At 45.7% G+C, this 16935-nt stretch overlaps 2 protein-coding genes and 2 non-coding genes across 4 annotated transcripts in view; 1 reads left to right on the forward strand and 3 right to left on the reverse strand.

The window, feature by feature from the left end:
• The window catches only part of GTF2F2 (general transcription factor IIF subunit 2), an 80112-nt gene extending 75815 nt beyond the window's left edge, over positions 1–4297 (forward strand). The window contains exon 9 of the mRNA XM_015630175.3: positions 3444–4297. Within this exon, the coding sequence (XP_015485661.1) occupies positions 3444–3563 (120 nt within the window). The 3' untranslated portion in view covers positions 3564–4297. The remainder of the gene's footprint in view (positions 1–3443) is intronic.
• Positions 4298–11224: 6927 nt separating this feature from the next.
• LOC117245346 lies at positions 11225–11360 on the reverse strand. The gene has a single exon (XR_004499976.1). It is a non-coding gene; the product is annotated as a small nucleolar RNA SNORA31 (small nucleolar RNA).
• A 673-nt stretch (positions 11361–12033) lies between these two features.
• Positions 12034–16929, reverse strand: TPT1 (tumor protein, translationally-controlled 1). The gene is made up of 5 exons (XM_015630197.1): positions 16786–16929; positions 15947–16137; positions 15108–15213; positions 13700–13816; positions 12034–12256 (listed from the first exon to the last, which is right to left on the reverse strand). The coding sequence occupies exons 1-5, from the start codon at positions 16849–16851 to the stop codon at positions 12254–12256; spliced, it is 483 nt and encodes a 160-aa protein (XP_015485683.1). The 5' UTR covers positions 16852–16929; the 3' UTR covers positions 12034–12253.
• Positions 12322–12451, reverse strand: LOC117245345. The gene has a single exon (XR_004499975.1). It is a non-coding gene; the product is annotated as a small nucleolar RNA SNORA31 (small nucleolar RNA).
• Positions 16930–16935: the final 6 nt, after the last annotated feature.

Here is a 16935-nt window from a genome sequence, read left to right on the forward strand (position 1 = left end):
CAAGTCAAATCCACATAGGTTCACTGTTTTCTAGTGCCTTGAAAGAAACTTGAAAGTTGAGTACCATATCTTCCATTCATTTATCTCAAGAGTCAGCTCCTTATCTCTGTGGCAGTGAAGGTGTGTGGGTCATGGGAGCTGAGAAGGAGGAAGGAATAGGAGGAAGATATTGAGATACGGAGGAAGTGGCAAGAAAATTTTAAGTGGGTTGGTTTGTTTTTTTTTTGGTAAGAGACGTGTAGCAGTCACTATCTCGATCACTTTGAATGCAAGTCAGTACAGATATATCTCATCTACCATGACATCAGCTTGCAGTAGTCACCCACAACTCCCACTTAAGCCACTGGAGAACTTGAAGTTACAAATAAAGTCAGGTATTTTTCCTACATAATGGTAAATGTAAATAGTAAATTTAATCATTGCTACAGAATATGTTACATATTACACAAGAAGTCGCTGCTATCTTTTTTTCTGTCATGAAATCATAAAACAAGTATTTTCTAAATGTAAATTACTGCTATATTAGGGAAACCTGGATTTGTTTTTCATTCTAATGCAAAATAACAATTTGCAGAAGTAGGCAAATCTTTTGCCACCTACCCAGATGTAAGTATTGAATGCTCCCTGGAAATACTGCAGTAATTCCAGACTTGGGCTTTATGGCTGAGAACATAATACAACTCTCTGTGAGAAATCAAATATTTGTGAAGAATGGAACCAGGATGGAGCCAGTGGTCTAAGATGAACTGTATTTTTTAAAAAATTGAGTATATGGTTTGGATTTTTTCTTCTATTTTAGCTTTAAGTAATGGCTATCCTAAATACAACAGGGTTTGTTTCCTCCTCAAAGTTTCAGGATTTTCAGAGCTTGTAAATTAACTCCTCAGAAATTTTTATCCCATAATTCCATTATAACACTTCATGTGGAAAAAAATCATGAGGAAAGGTAGAACAGAGCAGAGAATGCTTTAAATATATGAACAGATCACCTACAGATGAATGTCTGTGCTAGTATTAAATGTACATAAACATACTGCATCCCTTTCTGAGAAAAAATCGTTGCTCTCTGATTAGCAATCACCAGGCTCTAAAATTCAGTATTTGGCATCACACGGAGTAGTGCGGGGTTTCTCTCCATGGTACATTATCAGAGCACTATGCTTCAAGATATATAGGCCAGCCTGGTGCAGTGTAGACCCAGGTGGGGAGTCCTGGTTTCTAGAAGGAGAATTGATCCTGCAGGAAGAATCATAGCATCCCCTGAACTCATCTCTTCAAACCATTTGCTCTCAGGTACAGTACAGCACAGTGGGATTATCCATGTTTCATAATTGTCTAAAAACTCCAGCAGTTCAGTGTTGTCTGTGCACACACAGTGGTGTTTTGGGGTTAATGCTCTCAGCTGCCCTCCCTAACACCTCTGCTGCCTGGCTGTCCCCTGCAGCACAGATGGGAAACAGGAATATGTGGCAAATCCTCAGCTGCTGCAGTTCATGGTTCCAGCTTGAAGCGCCACTATCTGTGGCACAGACCTTACCTTGCTTTTCAGGTTGGGTGGGTTTTGTTTCATTTCATTACGCTCTTGGAAGTCTTTCCCTGAGAGAAGCAGAAGTGCCTGGGTAATTAGGTCTGAAAAGTAGTTGAAATTAAAAATAGCCTTCATACAGCTGGGTGCATGGGTTTGGGTGAGTGCTGTGCAAAGTTCATTCACAGTGGTTTCACTCTGCCTGAGCCCAGCAGTAGCATCACACATTGTGACCCAGGTTCCCAGGCAGACCAGATCTGCCAGCTCAGGACTGCACATGAATGTACCTCGTGGCACTGAGTGCAGTTATGGGGGATTTTCTCCAGTTCTCTGTCCATGTGATCTAGAGCGGAATTTAACCTTGCAGCCAGGTGTTTCTCCCACCCACTCTGCCATGCTTTGAAGTGTCTGTTGATGACACTGCCTCGTGTGCAGGGATTGCAGAGCAGGCAGTGGATATGCAGGTGTGCACATCTGCACACACCCATGCAGAAGTGGCTGTTTCACCTGCTCCCAGCACCTTTTACACGGTGCGTGGTGCATCGCTGTCGTACCCGGGTACCTGACAGGAATAATGACGGCATCTCTGCAACAGACGAGGTGTGTGAGGGGACGTCGGTGATCTCCTGCTGCCACCTGCTGGGGTTTGCATCCGGCACCCCCAAAGGCTGAGGAGCCATCCCTGCACAGTGAACTCCCTGCTCCTGTGCCCAGCTGCTCTCCTCAAAGGAAACGCCCTAAAAAGACCTAAGAAAGTGGTTCATATGCACATCTGTGAAAGTCACATTTCTTACATGTTGCGCTGCTTTGCATACTTTTGATGTGTACCTGGAGAGGGAGAGGAAGGATAAGTTTCTCTAAAAGACACTTCTTTTACTGTCTGAGAGCTTTTTTGTGTATGTATTTCCTAGCTTTTCCATTTAGCAAAGGGGGGAAGAGTGTAAGGAACAGACCTTAAACAATCCGCCTTTCTTATTTTCCTGTGTCTTCAACATCTGTTGTTTTCTTTTTTTTTTTTTTAATGGAGTATGTTGACATTTGCACTTAGTGGAACTGTAGATGAAGAAAATACAAGCATTCCAACAAATCCAGTTCAACATAAGCACTCCAACAGGATTAAATTTCTCAGACTTGAGGAATTATGAATTAAATGTGGGGATTCTTAAACTGTGGTCTGTGGTTGCTATGACAATCCACTCATCTCAGTCCCAATTAATAATTAAACAAACAAGCAGGCTCTTGTGACTCCTAAGAAAATTACTGGTGTTTATTATAAAGAGTGAAGGAGGGCAATATCAGTGAGTTGTGTTTTGTCAAGGATTATACCACTGGTATAATAGCTCTACTTGTTTTGCTTTTTTCTTTCTCTTCCAAGCCTTAATTTTAAGGTATTAGAAAATTCTCAGACATCTACTCAGCTTTCCTCTAAAAATGAGACCATAATAAAATGCTTAAAGCTTTGCAAAATGACATGAAAACCAACAGCTTGAGGATTTGAAAAAGTGTGAATAAGGAAAGGATTTTCAAGATAATCCCAGCCCAAGCAGGAAGAAAGGTCAAGAGCTTTTAGCTCAGTTGGAGGAATTCTAGCAGGAGGAAGATGTGTGAGCTAATAGTTCTCAAGAGGTGCTGGTAACTTCATTTCAGCAGCCCCTGGAGTACTTGCCTCTCAGAGGGACTGCCTGGGAGCTGTCACCCCTGAGGCTTGGGTGCTCCCTGCTGCATCCCTGGGGTTTGCACTAATCCCTGCTGGTGCCTGAGGGTCCAAATCTATCCCAGAGTCATTCCCACACCAGTTAGTGCCCATCAGCCAGCTGGGTTGTCTGCCCCTTAGGAACTGCAGCCATGCAGTTGAGCAGGTACGTAGGACCTGTGGCAATTGTCTGCCTGTTTAATTTGAACTTTTGTTTCCTTTCAGATATACTTGAAAGAAATTTTGAGAGAAATAGGCATCTACAATGTGAAGGGGACCCACAAAAACACATGGGAGCTGAAGCCGGAATACAGACATTACCAAGGAGAGGAAAAGAGTGATTAACAAAAACATTTATGATGTAAGAGAGATTGCACTGAGGAAGCTGTGGTGTTTACAGACAGGACTGAGCACAGTGCAATTCTGTGAGGATAAAGATAAATTAAAGCAGCTGATACTTTGTAATTTTCTGTAGCCTTTTTTCCCCAAGGAATATTTCTTCTATGTTTCTATATATGCTTTGTCTTTTGACAGGAAAAGTTTATAGATTAAACTTGTATTAGAGGTATCTTTATTAGAAATCTTTTGAGTTGTCCTCTTACTTTTTCTTTGTAGCTTTGTGGCTTTTCCAAGCCTCGGTAACTTTGATGGAAAATGTGTCTTAGAGAAACCCATAACTTTGTGGGTTTGCATTCCAATGTAAGCAGGTTAATACCCTTGGTTCTCCTGGGGTCTGTCAGGGCTTCATCTGGAAGCCTGCAAATGTGCATAACCCTTTGTGCAGTGTTTGTATGGAATGGACAGGATGCTCCTCTTGGTATCAGGCTTTGGGGAAAAACAGCCACAACCATGGTGCTCATCACAATCCTTAGACTCCCTGGGAACAAACCAATGCAGTTAAAAACCCATAAAATCTGTGGGAAGATGTCAGTCCCCTCCATGTGGTTACTGAGAAAAAAAATGAAACAGAAATGTCTGTAAGGTACAGCAAGGAATAGTTTTATCTTTTGTTTGATTTTTATGCTGATACCATACTGTTTAAGTATATCAATAAAACTATTATTTTAATTTGTACCACACAATTTACTACGTTATTGACTGAACACGTGATTTAGGTGGCATAAGCCTGAAGTATTTTTTCAAAGCATGTTTTTATTGCTGGCTTTGTCACTGTGTTCCTCTGTGGTTTGGGAAAGATTGCTAAATGTATCTGTCTCTGTTACCTTGTTTTTGGAATGCACACTGCAAGGGTTGTCCCTTCAACATCCTTTTTAGGAGGGAGCAGGGAGGGCACTATTTAATTATATGCTCAAAGGTCTTATGTTAAAGAGCAAAGAACACAGAGTGGGATAACCTCATTGTTATATCTGTAAATGAAGGTGAGGTTTAATAGCTCAGCTTTTACATTCTTTCATGTCCTTCAGGTGTATGCATCATTTTGCTCACAGGGAATGACACAGGGAAGGAAACACTCCATTATTGGTGCACTTGGAAGCAATGAAAGGCTCAGGGAGTGATCAAATGCTTTCAGAGGTTTGTAAAACAACTCTTATACATAAGTCACACCATTTTGCTCAATTTTTTCCTAGAGCCATTTGTGTAGGTATCTCTCCACAGCTACACTTCAGGCTGGTGCTCAGTGTCCTGTGGCATTAAATGCCCAGTTCCCAGGAGAGGGACTGCTGAGAGTTTTGAAGAGCAGATCACATTCCAGGGGGGCGTGTCCTTTCATAAATACTGCCACTGACTTGTGTCTCCTTGGGCTCTGCAGCAGGACCCAACTTGCAGATGGCTGCAGGAGCCATCTGAGGATGCTGAGAGGAACACAGGAAGTCAGCCTTTGTGTCTTGCTGTGGAACATGATGTGCTCCCCGGCAGTAGCCAGGGCCTGCTCACACTGCTGTCCTCATCATACTGCTCAAGTCCTCTGTGGATTTGTGTTCAAGGGTGTGTAGGATGAGAGCTCCTGCCTTTCATGAGCTGGGCTCCTTGGTGGGATCCATGTCCTGTTTCAGAAACTGAAGCACCCAGCAAGTCTAGGTCAGCTTCTCCCTTGTGTTGCTCCTTGCAACCATGCAAGGGGATGCCATTCAATCCTGATTAAGCAGTAATTAAGTAGTAAGTGTAATTCAGGTAAAAATGACTGTGCCATTTCAGAGGGCAATGGTTACCTTGAATGAGATCCCCAGCAGGATTTAGTTTAGCAGGAAAACTTTATATATGCTTATATTTCTGGTTTTATGTGAGCTGCTCCACAGTTTGTCTTCGGTCGAGAGGGACAGAGTCAGCATGAAATGCCTGAACATGTAACTAAAGGAAGTATTTCATTGATCTGCAGTGCCTTTGGACAGGGTAAATAAGCTCTGCTCAGGAACAATGCAAAATGTACAGAGCACTCTATTTTTCATGGGGTTTATGGTTTTTGCAAGGGGCTGATTTTTTTTATGGGTAGTGTTAGAAGTAAACAGAAAAAAGAAGCAGTGAGTTTTCAACCTGCAAGCAACCAGGAAGTTTGAGGAATGCCAAGGTATACTGGTTTGCTTGCAACCTTCTGTGGACTAGCACCAGTATTGAGGAGCAATAGTAGCACCAGTAGCACCATATCGAGGAGCAGGACAGTGCTCAAAAATGGACTTAGGAAATGCTGTATCAGAGTAAACTAAGAGAAGATAACCAGCAGAGTCTAGAAGCCAGGCAGCTTGTGAACTGCTTTTTTTACCTGCTTCTTGCAGGATTTTGAAGTTTTTCTAGCATGTTAGGTGCAATTGGAATTTTAACCTCAAAGCTGCCACAAAATCCAAGTGGCATGAGAGAAGGGAACAATAAGCCCACAGGGGTACTGATTGAGAGCATGAAAGATGCTCTCCCATGCTGGCAGCAGAACCTGTGTCATGCATTCAAGATCTCTGCTGGCTCCTGCCTGGTGGGAGCACATGATAAAGGTGAAGGTGGAATTTTTAAATGCCCTTGGCAGGTCATCATCCAGCCACCAGCTCAGCTATGGGATCTTGCAATATAAACCATCATAGAGACAGAAGCATCAAGATAAATATGCTGCTATGGGTCCCATGTGGTACCTTCTGCAGTAACCCAGGGCACTGCAGGACTAGTCTAAATTCATACAAGGCTGGGATAATGATTGAGAATTTGGTAGAGCCTCGTTTGGATACATCCCTTAAGAAGCAGGAAAACCTCTCCCGCTCCACTGTGCTGGTTCTGCACATGGCCTTTACACAAGTGCTGGTGGCAGGATTTCCATCTGCCAGAAGAGAGGATGCTCAGAGGTGCTCAGATCTGATTCCCTGGCCCCCACTTTTGGATTAAGAATTCTCTGCTGGTCTTCCCAAGTGCTGCTGTCTCTGCTTGATGCTGAGCTTTGTTCATGCAGATGTTCTTGAATATTAATGGTCAAAATGCTGCTGGGCGAGCAGGTCCCAGAGGCATGAGCAGAAGTTTCTGTGTGCTAAATGCCACTAAATGAGATTAAAAGCACGTCCACTCTCCAGCATTGCTTGTCCAGAATGACCAGTTTCAATCATTGGAAATTTCATACTTGGTAAGCTCAGGCAGTACCAGCAGGGACCTGAGCAGACACAAGGTGACAGCCACCCCTTTAGAGATCCCCTGCTCACTCAACCCCCCTTCTCTTTCTCCCCACCCCAGGGCAATGAGGAGAATCCAAGCAAAATTTGTATGTTGAGAAAGTTCAGTAACTGAAAATTAGTAAAATCTAGTAGTAATGGTGAAAGATTAAAAAAATGACCATAGAAAAACAAGTGATGAACAAGACAAGTGGTCACCACCCTCTGACTGATGGCAGACCCCCCCTCCTGAACCCAGGCAGGCCTCCCTTGTGGGTAAGCCTGCCCCATTTATATACTGGGCATGGCATTCTGTGGTATGGAATATCCCTGCTGAGCACAGGCCACCTATCCCAGCTGTGCCTCCCCCGTATCTTTGCATCCCTTCTCATGGGCAGAACATGAGACAGCAGAAAAATGTCCTTGACTTAGGGTAAACACTGCTTAGCAGAAAAACAGAACATTAGTGTGTTATCAACACTGCTTGGATTCCCAGTCCAAAACACAGCACTGTAACAGCTACTGAGAAGAAAATAACTCAGAAATGAGCACAGCTGAGTCAGGACACAGGGGGATCGGGATGGCACCTGCTGCCAGGGGTGGGCTGGGGCAGCTGCAGCCGGTGGGTGAAGGGCAGAGTTCACTCCCTGAAACACCTTTTTGTGGGCAGCATGAGGAAGCACCAGAAGCTGCAGGCAGTTCTGTGGCTGCAGCAGAAATCATCCCTCCCTGCTGCCACAGGAGGGGCCAAGGGTGCCAGGCTCGAGTGCAGGCACAGCTGGAGGTAGAGCAGCTAAACCTCAGTCCTTGAACCAGATTATTCCAGTAGCAGTAGTGGGGTTTTGTTAGCTGAGGTCCATTGTGAGGAAGGCAGGAGTACTCAGCTTTACATGGCCATTTCTTGACTACTCTGTTACAAAGAACCTGAAAAACTTTTTGGACATCTACATTTGTGGGCATCCCCTGCTAAAAAGAATCAAACAGCTGGTCTGCTTTGTGCCAGCACACCTGCACCTTGCTGAGGAAAAGAAGAAAGAGGCTTGCTCTCTGACATGCCAGCAGTGCTTCCTTCCTGTTCCTGGTGGTTACAGATGGGAAGGTGAATCCCAGCTGTTAGCTCCCAGGATAAAGTGTGGGCTGCAGAGAAACAATGGTTCAGCATTTTTATCAGTGTGTCCAGCTGCTGCCACATTGGCATCACATAACCAAAATGGTCTTTAAAAGGTCTTCGAGGGTGTTTGGCTCATTTCTGCCTGAAGTAGAAGGTAATGAATGCAGCTCTAGTGGATTAAAATGCCCAGCAGCCATGTGCATCAACAACATCCCACCCACTCCTGCAGAATACACTTGCAGGGTTGCCAGGATTTGCTAGCATCCAAAAAAAAAGCTCCCTCAAGCCACCAGCCCTGGCCACAGGCACTTGGCTGTGATCTTTGCTCAACAGCTTCCAGCTGCAGCTTCAACCAAAAGGCAGCCAAGACACAGGGACTGCAAGCCAGCAAGATTGTGCTCTTGGAAATAGATTTGGTACTGTTTAGGCCAAAAAATTCCAGGCTTGGTTAGTTTTCTTCCTCCTACCAAAACATTTATCCTTGAGTTAATGAACATGGTGTTCACCTGCTGCACACTCCCGCTGTCAGCTACAGAGATTTCCTGGTCCAGAGCAAAACACCCCAGCTCACAATGGCAGTGACACCCCAGGGAAGTGGCTACAGAACTAAATCACAGATGGAAGTTCACAAGAGCAGAAAGAAGTATCCTATCTGCTGCAAACAAGCAGCAGAGTGTGAGACAGCAGAAGTATCTCAATGTAGATACCACTGCTCTTTAATGAAAGCATCCTCTCTGAACGGCTGTCATTGAAAACACTGCCAAGATTGCAGTGGGCTGACCTGTGCCAGTTCAACAGCCAGAGACTTGAACAGGGAAGAAAGCAAATTGCTGTTTTTCCATTTTTTTTCCACAATTGAAAAAAAATTAGTCTTATTTTATTTGGCAACAACCGTGCCCTAAGCTTATCATAATTGCCTGCTGGCTGTGAGCTAAACTGAGTTAAAAAATAAATTCACAAAAAGAAACCCCAACACCAATCAAACCAAACTGTGTTTCCTGCATACTTTCATGTAGAATATTCCCTTTGCAGATTCTCCCTCCTTGTGGCAAAGCTGAAGGCTGCACAAGGCTCCAAGACCATCACCCACTTGGGCTCTGGCATCTACCCCCAGCCCATGCTCAGTGGGCAAAACTCAGGGCTGGGCACCCCAGAGGGGACAGCAGTACCTCTTCCAGCACACCACATGTTCCCTGCACTGCATGAACAGCCCCAGGTCTGCACCTTTCTCCTCAAAGCAGCTGGCCAAGCAGCAAAATGCTGCTGTAGCAGCATTCGGACATTAACATCAGCCACTGGCACACAGAAAGTGTTTGGGGTTTTTTGTTTGCTTCCAGAGGGCAAAAATAGAGTGGATTTGTGGGTGGGGTAGCAAAACTAACACAAAAAGCAGGCATTGAGGGGCAACAGTGGGGTAGGAGGGCAGGTCAAGGGGACCACAGGACATCTGCCCAGCACAGCAGCTGCTTCCCTCAGCCCCAAAGCATCACTCCTTTAACCACAGAAGTATGAAACTGAAGGCTGTTTTTTCCTCTTCATAAGCAAATCAGCCTTCCTTCCCATCAGCATCCAGCTTATAGTGGGTGCAGGAGCAGCCTCCTGGCCCCAGAGAGCCTGAGACTTGAGCCAGCATAAGGAAGGTTTCTACCCAGCTGCTTAACCTGCTCCACAAGGCACAGGGAAAATGCAGTTTGGATCCTTCCCAAATCCACTGAGAGTATCCTTCCAGGAATGCGAGATACAAGCCTGATAAGCACATTTTAAAACAAGACAGGGCTAAGAATTTAATAACTCCAAAGCTGTTGTCTGAAGTATGAAGTCTTTCCTTTCCAAATCACTTCAGCTTTTCAGGCCCAGGAAAGAAACAGCTGCTTGAGATGAAGATGGGCCAGAAGAGGAGGAATTACGCTATGAGGAACTACGCCAACTTCCTTCCCAATGCAGAACTGCGTCATGGGCTGTGGACAAGTGCATTTACCAGCACCAGGCCTCCCCCTTCACAGCATGTAGTGACTCCCACCTCTCCCTCACCCTGACTCCACAGCAGGCAGCTACCACAGCAGTGCAGCTGCGACAACTTACTTGTCACTGCCGCAGTCCTTCCCTGCCACACCCTCCCTGGTGCTTCTGACAGAACTGGTGCTACAGAGCAGCAAGACATATCCTCTTCCCTGAGAAACTGAAGGTAGCAATGCATTTTTGGGAAGTGCAGTGAGGGCAGCAAGAACACTACTCTTGCAGCTCACTGAAGAAACAAAATCCAGCATCTCCGGAGCCTTTGAACTTGGTACTTCATTGCAGCAGGCTGAAAGGAGCCTTCCCATCAGAGGCTGTGTGGTGCAGAAAAGCACACCTGCTTGGAGCACGGATCTCCCTAGTTAGGAATGTTTGCACACAGCAATTAAGTACCCCAATGAGCCTGGTGTACAGACAGGATGACACACAATTTGCCATTCAACCAAACAGCAAGGCTGTGCTCATCATGCTTTGAAACACCTGCTTTTCAAAGCAGCACTGCATCTGTACACAGGTGCAACGTGGCAATTTGCTCCAGGCTGGTGCCCAGGGCTCCCAGCCTTGGCAGGACCAGCCAGGCAGGGGGAGGAGCCATTTCCACTCCCACATACCAGCTACATGGAGTTTTAAACTTTGACTCATAGGAGGTGGGAGCCAGACTGAGGGCAGCACAGCTATACCAGCACTGCCCTGCCCACACTAACTTTACTCAACTGAGAAGTAAAATTCTCAGCTGTTTCCCTCTCCTTTAATGCTCCCATTTTTAATGAAGATGCAACAGGGACGGGAAGACAACATCCTTACCTGGCCCAAATAAACACATCATCTGCAACAAAAGCTAGACTTGAGGCTTTGAACCTGTCTCCCTGCCTTTCAGCCCCGCTGGGTACACCAAAATTGTACCTCATCCAGAAGAGAACTAAAATAGGGTTTATTTAACCAGACAGGAACCTGAGAGATAACTAAGGCACACTCCCCTCCCTTCTCCAGTCTCTCACTCCTCCCAGCCTGCTGCCACATCTATCTCACCCTTGCAGAAACCCTCCTCCACCTCCACCCTCCAGCACCAGGGGCCAAACACTGCCACAAAGACAGCAAAGATGTGAAAAGTCTGAAGGAGATAAACAGTTGGCAAGAGGGCCATGCCCTCCCCTTTTTGGCACCTTAACCTCCCTATCCCTCTGCCATCACTGCAGCAGGAAAAAAGTTAATGATTAGCAGTCCAAGGTAACATCCCTGGTCAGGAACACGGTCAGCAGCAACAGACACTCCCTTGCTCCAGGTGGGGCTCTGAAGGAATTTGTGTTCCTTTATTCAATCCAAACTGCCATGAGGTCAGACAGGTAGAAAGCGCAAGGAACTCATTACTGTTGCATCTCAAGAGAGAACCTAGGAAGCAACAGTGTTTGCTCCAGGTCTGTCAAACAGATGCATTCCCCAACAAGGCACACAGCAGGAACTAAGTTACAAACACTGCAAGTCTCACACACAGGCAATCACCCAGTTTGGAAGAAGTCTAGAGCAGGGCTAGGCTGCTCTAGAAATTGCAACATTTCTCTCCAAGAGGCCAAGTACAGAAAACCCCCAAATCCTGCAGCTTGACTGAATTCTAGTTCATATGTTCCTCAACAGCTGTCAAATACAAAGTACCACAGCCAGGCTGTGTTGGAAAACTCAGCTATTTTACCTTCTCTCCCCAGTATTCCCATCCAGCCTCCTGCCTTCATCTTGGAGACTATTCTACAGCTCAGAAGAGGCTCAAGTACTCATGTGACAAAGCAGCTCAGCCAGCACTCCACCTGAATAGCACATATTCCATGCTGGGACGTTTTTATTATTCACTTCTTAGCTCTTCCAGAGATAAGTCTCTGCACAGTCACAAAAGATGAAGGTGGTCCATTCCATTATGACAATTCTTGGACTTTGCCTTACTGACCTCAACCTGCTTCTGCACTCCAGTGCCACAGGCAAACTGAAATCTGTCTGGAAACAGTCCAGTTGTAATGCACTAGCACCAGCTGTGCTACTGACAGCACCCAATCCATGGCGCAACCTGTCCTTTGAGTGACCTTGAGAGACACATCAGACCAAACGACACCACCTAGAATGAGTTTAAATGAGTTTTATTTTAGACAACCTACATGATAGATGTTTTTTTGTTTTTTTAAAACAATGCCTCCACTCCAAATCAGGGTCAAAATAAGTGAATAAAGCTCAAGATGACATCAGTCCAGTTGTTAGACATTGCTGATTCCTGGTGTTGTGCCGATGAAGAAACAGCAGCCAGCTATGAAGACAAGTGATCCAAAACCATACCGTTTGATTTGTTACTGAAACAAGAGTAGCAAGTGTTAGTTGAAGGTCATGACAGTAACAGCAAGTTTCTCTAACTAGTTTGTGTATTCCCTAATTCAATCTGAGCTGCCACAGTCAGGCAGGCAGAAAGCGCAAGGAAGTTCTTTTTGCATCTTAGTGCAAACCAGGGAGCAACAGGAAAAGTGCTCATGGTCTATCAGAGGATGCTGAACATTTTTACAATTGTACAGAGCAACTGGCACCCACCAGCTGCTGAACAAGCCAGGTGGAACACTCATTCACACCCTTCCTGCTTGACACACCAAGGTTCAGATTTCCTCTCATCAAGTAGGAGCATATCCTGAACAAGTACCAGAGCTTACAATGTACATGCTGTCTCTGAAAACAGCTGCACCAAGAAGCTGAAGCAGGTTTTACTGCACATGGGAACACCCTGCTACTGTTCCTTTACTCCACCTTAAAGTAGACAGAGTTATCCAAACAACATATCCAAAAGATGTGCTCCCATAGAAGAGATGCACAGAAGCTTCTCACAGGAGGTACCTTCCAGCTGATCCCCTGTTTCAGGGCCAGGACAGACATCAATCCCCCCTCCATCAGGCTGTGGGAGGTGCTGAGTTTGTCTGGCCAATTAAGAGGATTCCTTTCATTGGGCAACTGCTCCACACCAGAATCTGGCTCATCTTTACATGACTTGCATACCAGAAAGACTCTGAGAGGCTTTACAGATAAATTTAGCTGTCTACATACAGACTTCACAAGTCCACAATGACTGGGCAGAGCAACTGGTGATCGATCCCACACTGCAGTGAATTCCACAGGTCTCCAAACAAACAAAAAACCCACAAGTGCTGGGATCCAAATACTGTCCTGTGGCAACCACATTCCAATACAGAGTAGTTAAAGCAGACCACAGGAGCTGTCCTGAGCTCAGGTAGAGTTGGAAATTCTAAATAGAATAAGGTTAAGTACCTTTTATTCAAATATTACTATGTTTCCAAATTTAGGGCAACATTTAAACTGACAGTTCTTGTACAAGGACATCAGATTAAGTGAAAGAAGATGGAACATGACCATGCAAGGTACTTCACAATTAACCCCCAGAAAAGGGATCAAAAGAAGTGCTCCACTACAGAGGACCTGCTCTTGAATCTAATGATTTAAGCCCATTCCCAATTATACACATCTTACCGGGGCCATTCCTTCTACATTTCTTAGCCATTAAATCACCATGAATCACTGCAGTGACACTATATTCCTTTAGTACAACTGAATAGTACTCAAAGTTTCAGTCACTTTGTATAATATGAAAGCACCAATCAGGCTGTACTTACACAAAACTTAAAGTTTTCAAACCAGCAGCTACTGTTCAACTTTAACAGGGATACAGGAGAACAAGAGATGAAGGAGCTCACCGTGTAATTTGGCTCATTCACCCACTTCAGTTCAGTACTTACACATTTCTCGATTTCTAAGCCATCCTTAAAGAAAATCATATATGGGGTCACACCGTCCTCACGGAAATCCAGGAGAGCCACCATTCCATCTGGATTCATGTTCTCCCCTACAAAGAACTTCAGAAGAATGTGCCACTAAGACATTTGCTAATGCCAGGAGAGAATGACTTTTTACACACAAACGATGCAACATCACCAAGTTCAGTTTAAAGGTATCCCTGAACAGCCACGGGGATTTTCCTTCTCTGCAGCTTGTCCATCTTAGTGCCACCATGGTTAACACACCAGAAGAAAGGCATGCCATCCAGAGGGACCTTGACAGGCTGGAGAGGTGGATCCATGGGACCCATGTGAAGTTCAGCTGGCCAAGTGAAATGCCCTACACCTAGGTCAGGGCAACCCCAAGCAAAAATAAGAGGCTGGGCTCGAGAACAGATTGACAGCAGCTCTCAGGAGAAAGACCTGGGGTGTTGGATGACAAATAACTCTGTAACACTGTGAGCTTGCAGTCCAGAAACCCAAATGTATCAAGAGGAGTGACCAGCAGGTCAGGGGAGGTGATTTTGTTCCTCTGCTCTACTAAGACCTCACCTGGAGTTCTGCATCCAGCTCTGGAGCTGGGATCCCAACACAAGGACATGGACCTGCTGGACCAAGCCAGGTAGGCAATTAAGATGGTCAGAGGCCTGAAGCACCTCTCCTATGAGGACACACAGAGTTGGGCTTGTTCACCCCTAGAGGCTCCAGGGAGACCCTACAGCACTTTCCAGTATCTAAAGGGGGCTACAAAAAGTCTTGAGAGGGGGACTTTTGACAGGGGCACGTTGCAACAGGACAATAGGGAACGACTTTGAAACTCAAGAGGATAGATTTAGATTATATATTAGGAAAAAATTATTTACTGTGGTGGTGAGACACTGGCACAGGCTGACCAAAGAAGCTGTGGTGGATATTCCATCCCTGGAAGTGTTTGAGGGCAGGTTGGATGGGGCTCTGAGCAACTGGGTCTGGTGCAGGGTGTCCCTGTCCATGGCAGGGGATTGGAACTTGATGATGCTTTTCAACGCAAAGCGTTCTGCAATTCAGTAATTTTACCATGCTGCTATGAACAAAGTAAGAGATAGCAAGGGCCAAAGTGATCCACCTTCCAAGTCTAACTGCACAGTTTCTGAATCACCGCAACAACAAATGTAGCTAACTACAAGCATTACCAGCTGAAACTAGATCCCCAAAGTGTTAACAGTCATTGACTGTTTCTCCTCCCTGACTCTCAGGGCCCCCAATACTCTCAGAGAGGGTCACGTTAGCACCCTCACAACAGGAGCCCTCAAAATTCTCAACAAGCTGTTCAGCAAATAAACCAATTACAGCATATCAATACTGCCGTAAGGAGACAACTTAAACTTACCTGGTAGTTTTTGAAGTTGGCAAGGATGTGTTTGATTTGTTCTGCAGCCCCAGTCATGAAAGGCTTTACTCTCTCTGGCTTGTGTTCCTCAAGTCTGGCTTTGATTCTGGAAGGAGAAAGAAAAAATGTCCTGAAAACATGTTCTAGTTTAATAACATCACTGGCAGGATCCCATAGCAGGAAGAGTAGCTACCTGTCAAACTTAGATTTTGCTGCTTTTCCCCACACCTTCCTCTCAAAGCCCACAAATTTTAACTTAATTTTCCAAGTAAAAGCACAGAACAGCACCTGCCACTCCTACCAAGGTCATTTTATGACCAGGCTAGTGATAGGCAAAAATCAGTAAGCCCTTTCCACAGCAGCAAGAGTTATCACCCACCCATATCACAAAGCTTCTTCACTTTCAGTAGTAACCCCACTGAACACCAACCAACAGAAATTACACTGTGAACTAGCAAAAAGACCCATTCACACACATTTTTTAGTTGTTTACACTGTCATGCTAGAAAAGCCTCAGAAGCTTTTCTTTACCACCTCAGTCCCTTCCACACGAAGGTTTGGCATGGAGAAATACAAAAGAAAAGAGCAAGGTTACAAGTAAGATCCAAAGCACGTGATCAGGTCCTCTACCTCAGCCAAGATCAACATAAAATATTCCAGCACCCATTCTTTGGGACTCCAGTTCTGCCAAGCACTAAGACATCACTGACGCTCACAGCCAGTTTCACACCTGTATGGGAACTAACGCCTACCAGGAATAAATCCAATGTTGTTTTTATAATCTCAAGCACATAAAACCACAGCAATCCAACTGAAAGGAAATGTCTACCAACACTTACGCTTTCATGTAATCCTTGATGTACTTCTTGTAGGATTCTTTTGTGAAGCTGGTCTCCTGAAGGTGGTGGTTAATTACTATGTCAACACCAGTTATGACCGTGGCTTCTGTTCCATCTCCCTCAGGACCTTCAGCAGAGGCATTGCCACCAATTAGAGAGTCATCAATTTGACCCTCTGTCCTGGTGACCATCTAGATTTAGAGACATCAAAAAACTTAACGGCTCTGCAAAAAACCTTAATGCTACCGCTCTTACACACCTATGACCTGACAGCAGGGCACAACTCCAAAGACACAGTGCAGTGCAAGGAACCTGGCTGCAGCTTGAGCACTAATTTCCCAGTGACAGGAGAAGGGGGAATGGGTTCAAATTGAAAGACAGTAGGTTTAGAGTAGGTATTAAGAAGAAATTCTTTACATGGGAGGCACAGGCTGCACAGAGAATCTGTGAATGCCCCATCTCTAGAATTGTTCAAGGCCAGGCTGGATAGGGCTTTGAGCAACCTGGTCTGGTGGAAGGTGTCACTGCCCAAGGCAAGAAGGTTGGAACTAGATGATCTGCAATGTCCATTCCAACCCAAAGCATTCTATCATTCTATGAGTACCAAGCACGACTCCCCCCACGGTGCCTAAGCCAAATTCCATTACACTCAGCCTAGCTGACCCGGGCTCTCTCAGGCACCACCCACGGCAGCACCAGGCAGTGGGCCGAGGTGGGTCTTCCCTTCTCTCCCTCCCACCTCGGGCCCTTCGCAGGGACGCCACCCGCCCTCCCCACCGGCCGTGAGTCACCGCGGCAACCCTTCCTCCCTCCCTCCTTCGGGGCGGGCGGGCACTCACCTTCCCCTCCACTTCGAGGCACAGGCCGTCCGCCACCTCCCGGATCTTGTAGATGTCCGAGAACATCTCATCCTCTGCGGGGGACACACAAACACACACACACCCCCAGGCGCGTCAGCCTCCGCCTCCCTGCACCCACCACTTTCCCCC

Source organism: Parus major, chromosome 1 (assembly GCF_001522545.3).
Source record: "Parus major isolate Abel chromosome 1, Parus_major1.1, whole genome shotgun sequence".
NCBI lineage: Eukaryota > Metazoa > Chordata > Aves > Passeriformes > Paridae > Parus > Parus major.